General features: G+C 53.4%; 1 protein-coding gene across 3 annotated transcripts in view; it reads right to left on the bottom strand.

Annotated features, from left to right (window-relative positions):
* Positions 1-2,410: 2,410 nt before the first annotated feature.
* MLPH (melanophilin) overlaps positions 2,411-15,689 on the bottom strand; it is a 49,737-nt gene continuing 36,458 nt past the window's right edge. For 2 of the 3 annotated variants that reach the window (XM_053597180.1, XM_053597181.1), the window contains exons 9-15: positions 13,969-14,154; positions 13,580-13,735; positions 12,191-12,283; positions 11,327-11,404; positions 9,678-9,735; positions 8,635-8,729; positions 2,411-7,680 (exon numbers count right to left, since the gene is read on the bottom strand). In XM_053597180.1, coding sequence (XP_053453155.1) covers positions 7,654-7,680; positions 8,635-8,729; positions 9,678-9,735; positions 11,327-11,404; positions 12,191-12,283; positions 13,580-13,735; positions 13,969-14,154 — 693 coding nt within the window. In that variant the 3' untranslated portion in view covers positions 2,411-7,653. The remainder of the gene's footprint in view (positions 7,681-8,634; positions 8,730-9,677; positions 9,736-11,326; positions 11,405-12,190; positions 12,284-13,579; positions 13,736-13,968; positions 14,155-15,689) is intronic. The other variant, XM_053597182.1, reaches the window with a different exon arrangement.

Here is a 15,689-nt window from a genome sequence, read left to right as displayed (position 1 = left end):
CCGGTTGTTTGTGGGGCACTCTGAGCCGTTCTCATGGGGGAGGGGACTCCCGTCTTCTTGGTGATGGATTTTGTACCTTTTGTTTGTATCCTTGTGGTCGTAGCTCGCCTCAGTGGGGTTGACGTGCGTTCTACAACCTTCTCTCTTAGTGCAGCTCAAATCCACCAGGTTACTTGCTGAATTTTTGTCCTTTAACTCTCCTTCTGGACGGGAGCCTCTGTGGAAAGCTGGCTTCAGTCAGCCATCTTGTCTCATCGTGTCGTGTGTACTGTTTTTTGTGTGCTGTGTGTGTTGTGTATATGGTATGTGTGTGGTATATGGGTTCTGTGTGTTACACGTGTGTGATGTGTAGTGGGTATGTTATGTGTGTGTGGTGTGTTATATGTTGTGTGTGTGCTATGTACTGTGTATATTGTATGTGTGTGGTGTCTACTGCGAGTGTCGTATGTGTGTGTGTGTGTGTGGTGTGTAGTGTGTGCTGTATGTATATGAGTGTGTGTGGTGTGTACTGTGTTGTGTGTGTGTGTGGTGTGTAGTGTGTGCTGTATGTATATCAGTGTGTGTGGTGTGTACTGTGAGTGTCGTATGTGTGTGTGCAGTGTGTAGTGTGTGCTGCATGTATATCAGTGTGTGCTGTGTAGCGTGTGTAGGGGTGTAGTGAACCCCACCCTCTCAGCAGAGTAGCTTGCTCCCAGTGCTGTGAATGTGTTGTCATCTTGCCACTTTGGGGTTTCAACAGCGGGAGGCGGCAGGGGTGGGGTGAGCAGGCACTGTCCGCTGACCCCCTGTGTGGTGGCCGAGGATGTCCGTGAGAGGCGTTGGAACCCACAGGAGCACTTTGGTGGCTGGGTGCTGCGAGGCACGTGCATGTGGGCTATACTGTTCTAGCAATGACCCTGCAGAACCTGGGGCTGCACGTGGCCTCAGTGCTCTTGGAGAAATGGATCCTGCAGAGAGGGATTCCGGGGGTGGGAGGTTGGGAGGTCTGCCCATCCCTCTGTAACTGGGCGTGGATCTCAGGACAGGCAGAGCCAGGCCCTCTTGGTCCAGCCTTGGTTGGTCAGTATTTCGTCCAGGACATTACGCGGCCTCTTGAGTTTGCGGTGAGTGTGAACTGGAACCAGTGTAAGAAGTCCCCTGTCTGGGGAAGGTGCCGCCCCCCCCCCCCCACAGAGGCCATTGGTACCTGGGGACAAAAGCACTGGCTGCCACGCCCTGGGGCCCTGCTTTGCTAAACTCTCGATTGGCTGTCGTGAGCTTTCCAGGTTTGGCTGATGCGATCCGGGGCATCTCATATACCCTTAATGCACCGGACCATGATAATAGGTATATTTCCGTCACATTAAAAATCCTGGTCTCTGTGAGGGTGAACCTTACTTGGTTAAGATACATTAGATTTTTGATACATTCCTGCATTTGTTTCACTGATACTTTATTTAGAATATATGCATAGGTATGGTAATCCGTTGCTTCTATTTTCTTTCTTTTTCTTTTATTGAGTCATAAACACCTAGATCGTGTGTATATTGATGCCTTTATGTTGCCTCTATTTTCTGTCTCACACTCTCTTGGTTCTGCTTTGGTATCACGGTTTTACTAACCTTTAAAAAGAGGAGCAGAACTTCCGTTTCCTGTTCTCTGAAGGAGCCTGAGTGCGGACAGGGCTGTCTGGAGTCCTGTGGGGAGGGGTGGGAGCTGAGGGGGCAGCAAGGGGTGGTGTGGGGGCCGGGCGCAGGAGCAGGGTGCAGGGGGAGGCTGGGACTGCTCCACACCCCTGCAGGCCACGCCTGGCCTCTGCAGGTTCTGTCCTGGCTCAGTCAGGGTAGGGAAGGTCTTCTAGGCCTCACGGTCAGCTCACCCAGCTTTGTGGGCTGTAGGGTCTTGGCTGCAGCTGGTCAACTCTGTCCTTATAGCACAAAGGTAACCACCGGGGACGCGCAGATGAATGGGGGTGGCCACGTTCCCATGAATCCTTACTGACTAAAACAGGTCGCGGCTGGTTTGGTCTGTAGTGCTGAGGCTGCCCCTGGTCTAGAGCCCCGGAGGGCAAGTTATGTGGAACAGGTATGTGGTGGGTGCGGGCTGGAAATGGGGTGGTAGCTTGTGGAAAGAAGAGGAGGCCTGTCCACAGACAAAGGGGAATTTATTAAGGAAAAGAACAGAAGTGGGGTCAGAACCAGCGGCAGATGGACCTCTCCCAGTTCCAGGCCTCTTTGTCAAGCTTATCAGTTTAGCAAGAATGTGGGTGGGGAGTAGCCAGGGGAGGGGCTGCTGGCCAGGGTGGAAAGTCCACACTCCACAGCATTCCAGGAGTCATTGCCCTGCAAAATTCTGGACACGGGTGTGGGGGGCTAGCCATTGTTCTGTGGTTCAACCTCTGGACAGCCCCCACCCCTGCCCCCTTGGCCCCTGTTGTGTGATTTGACCTTTGTCTCAGTTCATTTGACTTCTGGGCCCAATTCCTCTAAATGGTCCCTCACTAAAATAGCCATGCTTACGCTAAGGGGGTGTCTGAGGTTTGATGGCCCCTTCCCCGCAGTGTGTGTGTTACGGAGTGACACCCTCATGCCCTGTGGAGTGAAACCTGCTGTGTAAAATGGGAGAACCAGAGAACCATGTGGGATCACTGGGCCATATAATGGGACAAAGTGACCCGTTCCCCTGCTCATCCAGGCATGGCCACCTCTAGGCTGGCCAGCACCTAGGATGCACAGGGCCCTGCTCTTGGTCTCTGGGGTGTCTGGAACAATGAGCTATGGCCACTGGCAGAGAACAGTCCCCGAGAGTTGGGGCAGAAAGGCTTCTGGGAGGGGCCACGGCTAAAAGATCCGAGGGGCAGTCACAGTCATAGGGAAAACGAGGGTGGGAGAGGCGGTGGGGGGGCACCGCCTCAGAGCCTGGATCGCTGGGTTTCCCTCAGGCTGGTGTGAGTGGGTTTCTGCTTCTGGATGGAAGGAGCCCCAGTAGAAGAGATGCCCCTGAGAAACCCTCATGTGAGTGGGGAAGGATCCTACTCTTTAGGGGGCAGGTCCCAGTTTAGGGCTTTGGGCTTCCACCCTTAGCACAACAACTTTGCAGCACACAGCAGGTGCCCGGTAAACAGCAGCCGTACCAAGGTGGACGGCTACGGCTTTGTTGCATTGGGGTTGGTTTTTAGTGGGTGGAATAGATTCCATCTAGAGCCTCAGAATGTGACCTGGTGTGGAAGCAGGGTCTCTGCGTGTGGCCAGTTACGATGTGGTGATACTGGATTAAGGTGGCCCCTGAGTCCAATGACTGGTGTCTTTTTAAGAGGAGGACAGACATGCAGAGACATATGAAGGAAGCCAAAATATTCCTCTCTGCGACACGAGGCATTGAGCTGAAGAAGGTGAAAACGCCCAGAACACTCTACTCACAGGCAGCCGCCAGAGCATCCCTGAGCAGACTTTACTCTTCCCATAAATTCACCTTTCCACATTTTCCAGCTTTTGGAAGCCCAGAATGGCCTTTTCTTTTTCTTGTCACCACATAGGATGTATGGCCCTTGGTTGAAATGGTTTGTAAGCCAGGCCCCTACGCCAGGGCTCCGAGGCCTCTCCCTGCGACGGGTACGACTTGGGTAAAGAAACCTCTGCTGCTTTTTCTCTTGTCAGTCTGGCTTTTGTTTTCAGGAGAAGCTGTGAGGGAAAGAGATTGTATTTTCTTCTCTACACGAGCAAAGCAAAGGCCTCGTGAAGATGGAGGCAGAGATTGGAGTGATGCAAGCCGGGGACTCCCAGGATGGCCCCCAACAGCTGGAGGAGGTGAAGGCCTCCTGCCCTCAGAGCCCTCAGATGGAACAGCTCTGCTCACACCTGACTTTGGACGTGCAGCCTCTAGAACTAGGAGAGAGTAGATTTCTGTTGTATCCACCCAGCTTGTGGTACTTCATTACAGCAGCCCCAGGGAACTAATCTGGGGCTCCAGAAATCTGTGTGTGAGTAAACTGATGTCCTTGTTCCTGGAAGAAGCTGGAGCCCTGGCTCTGGCTGGTGTGCTTCCTGAGAGCTTGTTTGGAGGTTCTAGCAGGGGAGCGCAGCTACTCGGATACCCTTGACCGAAGGACGGTCCTCCTCTATTGAGGAAGGTCATCCTCTTCAACCGAGCACGCAGCTTCGGGAGGGACGCACATGGAGCAGTGAGGGAGGCAGGGGACACCCGCCCAGCCAGCCAGATCAGCCGAATCAACCCTCGTGATCAATGGGGTGACAGATGTCGCAGCCAGATAGCCCTCACATCCCAATGTGTTTCCCGAACACAGGATTCTTCCGGACTCCCAGAAAGACGCTGCGCTACCTGACAGGGAAGAGGGGACCTGGGGCTAGGAAGCCACCTGAGTCAGGAGGACATGCCATTAGCTGCAAAGCTGTTGCTGACTCAGATGGCTTCTCAAATTAGCGACAAATTAAAAAAAGCCTGCACCTTGGTAAATTACGAAGTGGTTTTTGAAGGATGAGTCATCTGGAAACTGAGGTCTTAGAGAGAGCAGAACAGTCTCTTCCTGCCCCAAGAGGCTGTGGCCCTGGGACTTGTCATTGAATTTGTGCTCAAAGGAAATGGTGTCCCCAACCCTCTCATGTGGCTCCCATGTCACCAGTTTCCAAGCTTCAAACACAGTGCCATGCAAGACACCACACAAGGCTCTTTTATAGGCAGTGTGTGTTGAGAAACAGAATCAATAGGGTGTGTGCGTATGTGTGTGTGCACGCGTGTGAGCACACAGAGAGAGGATACAGAGAGACTTATGCTCAGAAATTGGCTTATGAGATGGTGGGGGTTGGCGAGCCTGAGTCCTGCAGGGAGGCATGGCAGAGTTGATGCTGCAGCTGGTGTCTGGAGGCTTCTGGGGGCAGAACCCCTTCTTCTGATTGGGTAAGGCCCACCCACCTCACAGCAGGTCACCACTCTACTTGCAGTTGACTGATGCAGATATTAATCACATTTAAACTATACCCTCACAGCAACATCTCAGCTGTGTCTCACCAGACATCAAGGTACCCACAGCATAAACAAATTGACATGTGAAATTAACCATCAGGATGGTTATAAGTATTGGCAGTGAGGCAGCAAAATACTCCTTTCCCCAGCATGACCACTTCCTTGGGGACTTAAGCCTGGATGCTGTTGAGCTACCTCCATGGCCACGGAGGTACCTGAGAAGTTGTTTGTTCACGTACCAGTGAAGCTGCCTATGAGAAGATTTTGCTGTGGATGTTTTCAGGGGAATCTGGGCAGCAGAAGCATGCAAAACACCTCTCTCTGTGGCAAGCTCCTTCCTGAGAGGCTGCGCATGTGAGGTCACGTTTGGGATGGGCCATCATGTTTGGGTGATGAGTGTCTGGAGGGGGTTCATAGTGCTTGCTGGTTGGTAGATAATTGTGACTTCTTTTGTTTATCTCTTTTCTTTTGCATATCTACCTTTTCTGTTTTATCCCAATGAAGTAAACAGATTTTTCGTATGTAATAACTCTGGGGATAGGAGGCACTCAAAGTGTGAGTAAAGATTACTAGGTTCTACCCACATGCTGAGTGCAGGAGCTGGGGTCTCAGAAGCCCAGCATGGGACAATCCCATCTCGCCTTTGGGGATAGATTATTTGGCCCCCAGGAAAGCAGGTTGTTCTGGAGAGAGTTGCTGGAAAGTGAAAGTCCTTGGAACTTACTGAAGCAATGGCTTGATATGAAATCATGGCAAACACTGCAACTGTAATGCATGGCTGGCTTGATCCCTGATGAGACCTGGGAGACATAGCCTGTCACACTGTGCTCTGCTCCAACAATGTGCAGTGAGGCCAGGAATCCTTGGTGAAGTGGGGGCAGGACTGAAACGTGTTGGACACATTGGATAAGACTTCAGAGAAATCTTTTAAATCCTGTCTCTATCTCCATCTGGAGTCACAGAGAAACCCCTGACTTCTTCAATCTTTGGCTGGAAACCAAGAGCAGCTTCAGCACTGCTCCGTTCACACTGCCTCAGTGGGCTCTGACCTGTCATGTGTAGCTTCATAGAGGACACCTCTGAATAGCCAACTGCTAGGAAAGGAATGCCGAGGAATCCTTTCAAAGAATGGAATTTATAATTCCTGCTGGGTATTATATAAAAATGGCTCCACCTTCTTATTTGATGCTACAAGGAGTCAGAAAAGCAGTGGTTAATGTGTGCTCATGTGTTTCTTGAAGATGTAGATGTTCCTGGTGCCGAGCAAAGCACTTGGGATTTGAACCTTAGCTTTAATTTTTTTTTTTTTAATTAACACAGAGTTTCACTATGTCACCCTCAGTAGAGTGCCGTAGTGTCACAGCTCATAGCAACCTCAAACTCTTGGGCTTAAGTGATTCTCTTGCCTCAGCCTCCCAAGTAGCTGGGACTACAGGCACCCACCACAACGCCTGGCTATTTTTTGGTTGTAGTTGTCATTGTTGTTTGGCAGCCCCGGGCTGGGTTTGAACCCGTGAGCTTTGGTATATGTGGCTGGTGCCCTAGCTGCTGAGCTACAGGTGCCAAGCCCTTAGCTTTAATTCGATTGAGACATCAAACTCAGAGAAAGCAAGAGACCCTTAACTTGGTCAACCCCTGGTTAAGACACAAGACCTGACCCTTGTTTCTGCTACCTGTTTGATTCTGAAGGAGGTAGCATTCCACACCCCTGCCTCTGACAGAGGTGGTGCAGCCCCTGGGCCCTGTGGGAGGCGAACCTCAGTAAGGGTGAGATGTGATTACTGCTGTGATGCTCAAAGACAGCTCTGGAGACTCCCTGTGGGCTCCCCTTAGAACTAGACGAGCCACACAGACATCCAGAAATAGCTCTGAGACCCAGCTGTCTGAGGGGGAGCGCTCAGAGATCATCTGTGGAACCAGTGGCAAGTGGCTGGCTGATCTCTGCCTCCCCCCCAGCGCTTTGACTTCTGTCCTCTGTCCCACCAGATCCATGTTGTGAAGAGGCAGAGCTGGGCTGGGACCCAAGCCTTCCCCCTGCCTGTCCAGAGCTCCATCAGCTCCCTCTCCCGGCAAGCCCTCTGCATCTGCTTCTGGGCCCCGATCACATGCTCACTTGTGACTACCCACGAGCTCTCTTCCCTTGGCTGCAGTGTAACTTCTGGTTTGTGGACTGCAGGGGACTTGCAGAAGGGGTGTCTGTGGAGTGGAGGACAGGGGTGTCTACTCCTCCCTCATTACTCAGCTGGTTGTTAGCTCAGTGACCATCTGGATACCTGATTTCCAATCACGCCCCCCCCCCCCACAGCTGCCCACACTCAGTCAAGAGTCACAGTCAAGAATACACACGGTTGGTCCTTTGTGAGTCATCTCTTCTCCATTCCATTCATGAAAGCAACAGAGGAAAGCCAAGAGTGAAGGGGGGACAAGATGGAAGTGGAGGAGGTCTTCCGCGTCCTTCAAAAAGTTCAGCCAACATTGTCTGATGGGGTGGCCTTGGAAGTCGCTGGTGAGCCTGGGTGAACGGTGAAGAATTGAGGTCCGCCGTCATCTTGCAGGTGGGGGTGGGAGCTCCTTGTTTCTCGCTGGAAGGTGCCCATGTATAGCAGGAAGTGCAGAACCAATGAGGGACACGGTGGCCAGGGTGGGGGCAAACGGCACAGGGCTGCCCTGCTGCTCTGCCCTGAACCTCCCCCATTAGTGCTGGTGCGCCATCACGGGTTTCTGCGAAGCACAGACACGCACACACACATAAGCACGCACAGATGGGTGTGCACGTGGACGCATGAGCGTGCACACACATGTACAGGCATGTACTAGACACATGGCAGGTACAAAGGAATATATACACGGATAGATGCAAACTTAGCTCACATGGTTGTGCACACCCATACAACACATATGGGTGTGCACACACATACATACGGGTGTGCACACAGGAACAGATGCACAGACAAATGCATGGATATGCACACAGCCCCGTGCACACACAGACACATTAGCCAAATGCTTGTGTTTGTCAAAGCTTTAGTCACCCTGGGACTAAATCCCACCCTGGGATTTTTTTTTTTTTTTGTAGAGACAGAGTCTCACCTTATTGCCCTCAATAGAGTGCTGTGGCATCACACGGCTCACAGCAACCTCCAAATCCTTGGGCTTAGGCGATTCTCTTGCCTCAGCCTCCCAAGTAGCTGGGACTACAGGCACCCACCACAACACCCGGCTATTTTTTTGTTGCAGTTTGGCCGGGGCTGGGTTTGAACCCACCACCTTTGGCATATGGGGCCGGTGCCCTACCTGCTGAGCCACAGGTGCCATCCCCCCACCCTAGGATTTTTAACTTAACTTGCCTGATCCCCAGCTATGAATTTGGGTGGGTGACAGTGGCCCTCACCCACGGGGTGTAAGGAGGGAAGTCTAAAGCTCTAAAGCCTGAGAGGGCATTATTCTTGTTTCAAGGCATTTAGATTTTCAAGTCCCTCCTGGAAAGGGATTCTGAAGGAGGGAGCCTCTGGCAGAGGTGGTGCAGCCCCTGGGCCCTTTATTTTTTTGAATCTCTGGCTTTAATCGTTGTTCATTTCTCCCAGTTTTCTTTACTCTGAAGACTTAAGACCTACGTGTAAATCTTACAGGTCACGGAATTTTAAGGGATCCTCAGAAAACGAGAGGGAACATTACCGCAAAGACGTGGTTGGCCATCCCCTTCCTCCCGTTGGGGTTTCTCTGTGTCAGGGAGCCACGGTACACTGATTTCCGATCAAAAGAATCATCGTCTTTAGGGAACAGAATAAGGGAGATGATTTGTTAATCACAAACTTACCCCAAACAAGACAGAGGTGTGCACAGGGGGAGTCATGTGTGTTCAGGGCAGGAGGCTGGACCCAGGCCTAGGTGCTGAGGGATGGGCTTGCAAGGTGTGTTCTGGACCCAGCGTCTGCTAGAGACATGTGTCATCCCACAGAAAGGAAGGTGCCCCCTGGGCGGTAGGAGCAGGAGGCAGGCTGGGCTCCAGTGTGTGGACAAATAAATGGTCTGAGTCTGCAAGCCCCTGCTGAGAAACCCCACATGGTTCTGCAGGCAGGTGGAAGCCAAGGACTGCCTGGGAGGGCAGGAGGGACACGGAGAGATCTGCCTACTAGGGCCAGGGCTGTGGCAGGGTGTGAATGAAGTGGGTAAGAGGCACAGCTCAGACACAGGGGTGCCAGGAGGGCCTGAGACAGCTGTCAGCAAGCAGAGGGGCTGGACTCTGCACAGTGAGAAGAGCTGCTGGCCTCTGGTGAGCAGTGGTCGGGCCACGAGTGAGCCCCTGACAGCCTGGCCAGGTGTGGGGGGGCTGGTCGGCTTCACATCTCATTTGTCCAGGACAAAGTCGATGTCCTGGTCACCACCAAAGCCTTGAGAGGCTAAATGATTTCCTGGCTAAATGATTTCCTGGGGGTCACCACCAAAGCCTTGAGAGGGCCAGGAAACATGTATTGCATTAGGACAATTTATATGGAGAAGGGTGGCGACACTCCCACCACCATCACCACTGCCACCAGCTTTGTAAGCTTAAAGCATCAAATTCCTGTTGTTTAGAACACTAACTCCTCGGGCACTGAGGGTGGCCCGAGGGGTGCAGGAGTCAGGACACGAGGTGTTCCATGATGACAATGAAATTCACAGAACCCCACTGGTCATTTCCCAGGTCCAAGGGGGTGAGGAAATCAGGTGGCTCTTACCTTCATTTTTAGGGGAATTAGTGAGCTTTCTCCTTGGAAGAGAGGACACAGCTATTGCCTGGAAGAAAGAGAATATCTCCAGGCGTCATCAAATTATTGCAATGTTCAGAAACTCTGCCAGCTAATTTTCGATATCTTATTGCTTTTGCTATTAATAATTAACTGGGTCCACTGCCTTCTGTTCTCTGGCAATATTTGAACTTTTGACAATACTGAAATGCATGTTTTCAGTACATCAAGCACCAGTGCCTGAATATAAGGGATGCTCAGCTTTGGGGGAACTGCTGATTTTGGGCGTTATGGGGAGGAGGCAGGTATTTCTGCCCCACAGGTCTGGGTTCAAATGCCAGTGCCAGCCTTTACCACTGTGTGATGCAGACAACTAGCAAACGCATCCTCTCTGACCTCAGTCTCCTCCCCTGTTCAATGGGCCCATTACCCTCTTGACAGGGATATTGGCAGGTTAATCTCTTCTAATACACTTCCCAGCTCCCTACACCTCTCTGTACTGCAGCTGGTCACCTCACTGCAATGTGATAAGGAATTCTTTCTCTGGCCTTTTTTGGGGGTGGAAGGAGCCACAGCCCAGTTCCCCTAGAGATTCTTCCCCATGTTTGGTCCCCTGGGATTTTGCCTGTCTCGTTTTGTGGCTGTTCAGGCAGTTGCAGAGGCCTTCAGGGCCGGGCTGCCCAGGACAAAGTAGGAAGCGCCACGGCCCAGTGGAGAGCACAGATGTCAGGGTCAGGGGCCTGGGCTGAGCCCCGCGGTCCCTTCCTAATCTGTGTGATCAAGCATGACCACTCCCTCGAGTATCAGTTTGTTCATCAGCATGACCAGGGTTGAGAGCACTGCCTACTTGCTGGGTTTTGTAAACAGAAAATGGAATGATGGATCTTAAAACAATACAGTTTGTAATAAGAAGCCTTATCCAATGTTGTTCTGAAGAGAAGTGGCCAGATGTTTGTTCTGGCGTCCAGGGGGGACTGGGCTGCAGCAGGACCTGGTACTGACACCCACCCCTCCTGGGTGCTGCAGTGGCACCTGCCAACACAGGTCTCCTCCATCCCAGGATGGTTCCTGCCTCTGTGTGTCCCATCTGGGAGTGTCCTGTCATTCTTCCCATGTGCCTGCGCCATTTTCCTGTGCATGGGCCTCTGTGTGCTGACACCTTCCAGCTCTCCAGACAGAGGAAGGTGACAGGCCACTGGAGCCCCCGTGTCTACACAGGGTGAGGCAGCAGTGCCTGGGAATGTGAGTTGCCAGGGCCCGGCCCCTGCCCATGACTGAGGGATGCCCAGCTGCCTGGCCTCTGAGTGGACAACTCTGAGTATGGCCTACACTGCATCTAGAGCTCCCGGACTGAGCCAAAGTCAGCCTGCTTGGGTTTGCTTCCTGCCTGATGCCTGCTTGGGGCCTCCTTGGCCCCGTTTCACTTTTTTTCTCCCATGCTGGCTTCTCTTGGGTCCCTCCACCAACCACTGCCACCCATACCCATCCCAGCACACACTCCTGGACAGACCAGCTGTGGGAGCGGCCCTGCCCTCAGTGCGGACAGCTCAGCGCTGCCGCTCCATGGACTCTCCAGCTTCTGGGAAGTTTGGTGACTCCTCCTCATGCAGCCCTTGGGGAGAGGATGGGATAACACACACCTTGACCTCCTTTGAGGGGTCTGCGGTCGGATCCTTCGGACTCTTGCCAAGTTTCCCAGCAACTCGAGGAAGAAGTACCTGGAGGCCAAGGGGAAAGCTCATGTTCTCATGGCCTTATTTAACCTCCAGCCACAGGGTGGAGTGTCGGAGAGGCCAGCTGGACGCCAGGCTGGATGTTCCTAATATCACCTGGTTGGGAGAGCTCATGGCACGCTGGCCCCTCCCTGCCACTCCAGGGCTCTGACACTAGGGCTGCCAGACTTAGAAAATTAAAATTTAGGACACCCAGTTAAGTATGAATTTCACATAGACAGCAAAGAACATTTTTAGTATAAGTCTATCCCAAATGTTACATGGGGGTATACTTATACTAGAAAATGACTTGTTATCTGAAATTGAAGTTCACCTGGGCACTGTGTGTCCTACCTGGTGGCCCTATCTGGGACTCTCCTAAGGATATGTTTTATTCTTTTGCCAAATTTCCTCACGAGGGTGGTTTTGTCTGAAGATTCCCAAATGGAATCAGGAGAGGATGTTGGCCTGCGATCTCTGTTGTGAAGGCAGGTCCCTGGAGATGTCCCCTCACATCTAATGTCTAGTCATACCCATTGTAAGATGTCAAAGCACTGAGCCTTTCCACATGTGGTATGACCATCTCGGTGTTTTAAATTGTGTGTGTGTTTCAGATTAGGGGACCAGGGTCGTCTCAAAAGTGGCTTTCTTCAATCAGAAACAACAACAAATACCAACAAGAATCTCAGCGCAGCCACAGTGTGCTAAGTGGCTGGAAGGGGGGTGGTGGCCCAAGGCTCTGGCTGTCAGGCCACCTGAGCTCCGGGGGACGTCCTGGGGACACACACTCACTGGGAGGTTGGACTTTCTCCGGGGCTTTCCCGATGGCTTCACGGTGAGCCCAGCGGCCCGCAGGGCTGCGATCCTGGACTCTATGTCTGAGACCTGAGGGAACAGCAGACAGACAGACATGCCCGGTCCCATCTCAAGGTCACGGAACAGAAAGAGCACTCACTCTTACCCAGTGAGTGCCACCCACTCACTCACAAAGCCACTGTCTTTTCCCTTAATATTGGAGTCCCAGCCACAGGCCCATCTGTGGCCATGTGTGGGTGCTCCTTGTGGGTCACCTCAAGCAGGAGGAAGGAGGCTCTGTGCATTTTCTGGAGTCATATCAGGAAGTCTGGGTCTTATCAGTGCTTGAAGGTGGCTGTGCCCAGGCTCCAAGGGCACCCACCATCCGGCTATTCCTTACCCAAACACTCTGCCTCAGTCCCATGGCCACCAACCTTGCCCTGGTCCTCCTCTCCTCCCTGTCAGGCCACTCCTCCCACCGAGACCAGAGGAAGCTTCTGGAAACAGAAGGCAGGATGCATTGCCTTGTGTCCAGATCTCTCTCTCCACGGCTCTAGCTCTCCTCTTGACCCTCCCTTCGTCATCTGCTCCAGTCTCAGGGTTTCGCTGCTGGTCCCTGAACACACCAGGCTTGAGACCACCCCGCGGCCTTTGGTGCCGTTCCCTCCACCTGCACTCTGTCCTCCAGATGGGCCCTGCTGGCTTCTCTTCCTGGCATCCCCGCCCTCAAGCTCTCTAGGGGACCCAGCACCATTCATGGAAGGAACTGAGGCTGTTTGTTTGTTGTCTGTCTCCTTCCATTAAAATCACGAGCTCCCTGAAGGCAGGGGCTGCTCTACGAGGTTCACAACTACAGCTTCTGTGCCCCACGCGATGCCAGCCACGTTGAAGGTATTTAAAAATGCTTTGCAAAGCCAGAGGGAATAAGGAATGAAAGGCCCCGAGCCTGACTCACTCCCAGGATGGGAATGGCCCTGGGGGTGCCCTTCCTTCTTGGGGAGTGACAGGCACCTACTGATGGGAATGTGAGACTGGCTGTTTCACAGGCTGAGGGGCGGAGCCTCCCCCCCTTCCTGGCAGGTTATGAGAGGGTGGGACAGAGCAGTGCCCAGCTCGTCCTAGCTGTCCTGGGAGGCCCGAACACTTGGGCTCTGTCCTGTGACCTCTGTACACTATGGACATGTCCCTCACCCAGCGCTGTAGCTGTGGCCGAGGTGGGTGAGTCCCACAGGACCCAATATACCTGTGCTCGGCCTCCACTGACATGCACCCTGGGCTGACGGGAGTGGGGGAGGGGGAGGGGACTCTGTGTGAGCCTTTCGGGGGTGGTCACCATCGCCATCTGTCTTTGAGGAACCCTCTGCTCCCTCGGCCCCTGGGGGCTACCTCGCTCTCTGCCTGCTGCACCTCGGAGGTGGTCACTGCCACTCTGTCCTCCAGCTCTGACAGCTCCTCGTCTGTAGTCCTGTTGTGCTGGACAGGGTCTCCGAGGTCCTGAGGGCTCTTTTTTGGTCTGTACGTCTGGCCTGCAGCTGAGCACACCTAGGAAGAGAGGCCCGGGTGGCGGCTAGCAGGAGGGAGACTCAGCCTTACGCTGCTCCCTGTTCTGGACTCGGGGAGATGGTCAGCTGGTGGCTGGTCACCTTTGTGCTGGCTTCCTGCTCTGGGGAGGGTGGTGGCTTGCTTACAAATCTCTGGCTGGTGGGATTGTTCACCCATTCCCCTGCCTCTGCTGGGTCCTGCTGAGACCTCAGTGTGGGGGGGCGGAACCTCACCTCCAGGCCCGCCAAGGGGAGGGCATTGGTAGAGGTGCCCCTGTCCAGCTCTGCCTCTCTGTCCTCCCCCTCCTCTTCCTCAGAGGAGGCTCCCTGGTCACTGATGTTGCTGGTCAGCTCCTCCAGCTTTCTCTTTAGGGCCTCCTCTTCCATGTTGGCATCTCCGGGAGCCCTGGCAGCCACACTCTGCGGAAGAAGCGGCGGATCCCAGTCAGCCGTCGTCTGGGGCCGTGAAGCTCCCAGGCTGCGAGATGGGCCTGGCTCAGCTCACCCGAGGTATGGGAGCTGCCCCCCGCATCCCTTCTCTGTGTGACTGTGTCCCAGTGCTGCTGCCGGGGCCACACCAGTGAGGCTCCGCAGGGTTGGGGCTATTTCAGATTCACCATTTTCTCTTGCCCTCCCTCTCTTCAAAACTTTTTTTTTTATTGTGGTAAAATATACATACAAAATCCCCCATCTTAACCATGTTTAGGTGCACAGTGGCCTTAAGACATGTCACCAGCCTTGGCCACAGAACTCTCATCTGGCAAACTGAGGCTGTCACTCTTAAGCACTGACCCGTGTCCCCTCCCAGCCCCTGGCAGTCCCAGTCTGCCTTTGGGACCTCATGCAGGTGGATCACAAGAGTTGGTCCTTCTGTGACCAGCTTCTGCCTCAGCCAGTCCTCAAGGTCCACCCGGGTCGTGTGTGGCATACGTCAGAATTTCCTTCTCTCTTCAGGCTTACTGGTAAGACCTGCTTTTATGAATAAGACTCTGGGCTGTCCTTGGTGGGAATCTTTATGCGAGGACAATTGTTGCCTCTGCCCTCAGCCTTTTCCTCTGGTTCCCAGCATGGGACTAAGGTGCTGAACCAAGTCCACAGCCCTGAGCTGTTAGCAGCTGGTCAGCTAAGGCTGAAGGGGGCCAGTCCCACCTCCGGGCTCTCTATGCTGCCCCTGGGCTAAGTCTGAAATAACCATGGCTACATCACTGGGGGGCTCTAGGCTGTGTCCTTGAGCTGCTAAATGATGAGGGCACTCACAGTCCCTATGTATGGAGTGTCCACAAGTACCAGGCATGGGCCAAGACGCTATGTCACCTTCCCATGCTGGCTTTGCCAAAGATCACTGTCCCAGAAACTGGCCCAAGGCTGAATGAGAAGTGACCACAGCAGCAGAGTATTTGTGAATTTTTCAAAATGGCCAACGGAGTTGTGAGAGCATCTTGGCAACATCTTCTGGGACACAGTGGGTAACGTCCCTCACAGTGCTCACTTCTTGAATTTAGTCAGGAAAATTTGTCACTGTAGGGAAACCTCCCTGCAGGTGCTTCTTGATGTCTGCCGTGCCTGGAGTGAATCTTCCACAGGGATGTGCACTTTCTCAGGAGCCTGGTGGGGAACAGAGCCTCTCAGGAGGAGTCTGCTGACTCCTCTGTGTCACAGCCCACAGGTCAGCCCAGTGACACAGTGGAGAGACATAGTTCCTTCACTGGTTTGTGCACTGGCTCACTGGTGCTGCACTCTGAGGGCCTCCCTCTTCCCCATGAGACACACAGGTGTAGGTGAGGCTGCCGGCTGTGCCCAGAGAATTCCAGCCCCTCCTTGTCCTTCCTTGGGGGCTGCAGGGCACTGAAGGGAAGGACAGGCTTCCCCTCTACCAGGAAGCCACTCATGGCCCACAGAGCGACGCGAAGCATCGATCCCTCCCTCTGCCTCCAGCAAGTGGAGGATATTGTTCT

The sequence above is a fragment of the Nycticebus coucang genome, chromosome 7, assembly GCF_027406575.1.
Source record: "Nycticebus coucang isolate mNycCou1 chromosome 7, mNycCou1.pri, whole genome shotgun sequence".
Classification (NCBI taxonomy): domain Eukaryota; kingdom Metazoa; phylum Chordata; class Mammalia; order Primates; family Lorisidae; genus Nycticebus; species Nycticebus coucang.
This window is presented reverse-complemented; position numbering and strand designations above follow the sequence as displayed.